This window comes from Lepidothrix coronata, unplaced genomic scaffold (genome assembly GCF_001604755.1).
Source record: "Lepidothrix coronata isolate B3197 unplaced genomic scaffold, Lepidothrix_coronata-1.0 Scaffold233, whole genome shotgun sequence".
NCBI classification, from domain to species: domain Eukaryota; kingdom Metazoa; phylum Chordata; class Aves; order Passeriformes; family Pipridae; genus Lepidothrix; species Lepidothrix coronata.
The window spans coordinates 962,783-964,307 of record NW_016690413.1 but is presented as its reverse complement, the minus strand read 5'-3'; the positions used below and the strand labels follow the sequence as shown (position 1 = coordinate 964,307).

Below are 1,525 nucleotides of genomic sequence, written 5' to 3'. Positions count from 1 at the left end.
CCTGGGGGGTCTGGGGCTGGGGAGGAAGCAAAGCTTGGAGACCCAAATTCTGGGGATTTGAGGGGGCAGATCGTGGGAGTTTAGGGGGGCAGATCCCGGGGGCCTGGGAGGGGGGGCCAGATCCTGGAGCTGAAGGGCAGAAAAAGGGATAGATTCTTGAAAATAGAGGGGTAGATCCGGGGGTCTGGGGGCAGGAAAGGCGGCAGACCCTGGGATTTTAGGGGAGCGCATCCCGGGATTCCAGGGGGACAGATCCCGGGGGACCCGGGGCAGGAAAGGGGCAGATCCTGGGATTTTAGGGAGGGGCAGATCCCGGGGGGCCTGGGGCAGGAGGGGGCTGCCCGGGGTGGGGGAGTCAACCCCGGGAGGCCCTTGCGGAGGAGGGACGTTGGGAGGAGGGACCCCCACGGGGTCCGCGGCCGGAGCATCATCGCGCGGTCTCACCTCGCTCCAGCTGCTGCAGCGCGGCGGCCCTGAGGCCGGGCCGGTGGCAGCCGCCGCCCACGATGGCGAGCAGGGAGAAGCGGCCGCGCGGCCCCGGGGATGCTGCGGGAGCGGCGGCGGGAGCGGGGGCCGCAGGGGCCGCGGGCACCGGAGCCGCCGCCATCTTCGGGCGCCCCCCGCCCGCTTAACGGCCACGCCCCCTTAACGGCCGCGCCCCCTGCGTCACCGCCGCCCCGACCCGCCCACTGATGTCACCGCCAGCCAATGGCCGCCGGACGAAGGGGAGCGGGTGGGAGGGGCGGAGGTGGGCGCGGGGCGGGGTCTTAAAGGGGCAATGGCGGGGTGGGGCGGAGGGATGGGCCCCGCGCGGTGCGCGATGGGCCGGCTGAGCCCTCGCGTCCTCCTGCCCTCGGATGCTCCATCCCTCCGCCTCCGGAGGGTCAGAGATCATCGCTATTGCAATAGGAGCCCTCCCAGACCCAACCCTCAGCCCCCCTTCCTCGCTCTGGCAGCGTTCCCACTCCCGCTCCCCTGCCCCGCATCCCACCCCAGCCTCGGGTGGACCCGCAGCAGGATGTGACCCACCCTTCCCACCATCCCCCCGGTGTCCCCCGTCCCCCAGCCCTGCCCCAGCCTCAGGTGGGTGCCCCACGTGGACCCGCAGCAGGATGTGACCCACCCTTCCCATCCCCGCTCAGAACCTCGCCCGGCGGCAGAGGGGGGCTGACACCCCAAAATCCCCGCAAAAAGCAGTCAGGAGGGTGAATTCAATCATTTTATGTGTCCCATCCCAGCCCCACAGTCCAGGCACCCGAGGGTGCTGTGCAGGTCCATCCCGGTGCGGGGAGGGGGCTGGGGGCCCGCGGCTCCCCCTCCCCTGCGCTGGGCACAGGCGGGTGGCAGCTGGTGTCCCCCGGTGTCCCCCGGTGTCCCCGATCCCTCAGGAGCACTTGAGGATGAAGAGGTTGCAGGAGGTGCCGCGGGGGCAGCTGCAGAGCTTCCCGATGCGCGCCCCGCGCCGCACCGCGCACGGCTCCCCGGGCTCGCACTGCGGGACCGCACCGTCAGCCCCGGCACCCGG

General features: G+C 71.8%; 1 protein-coding gene across 1 annotated transcript in view; it reads right to left on the bottom strand.

Moving 5' to 3' along the window:
* MAP1S (microtubule associated protein 1S) overlaps positions 1–607 on the bottom strand; it is a 10,017-nt gene extending 9,410 nt beyond the window's left edge. The window contains exon 1 of the mRNA XM_017834335.1: positions 445–607. Within this exon, the coding sequence (XP_017689824.1) occupies positions 445–607 (163 nt within the window). The remainder of the gene's footprint in view (positions 1–444) is intronic.
* Between the last annotated feature and the right edge of the window lie 918 nt (positions 608–1,525).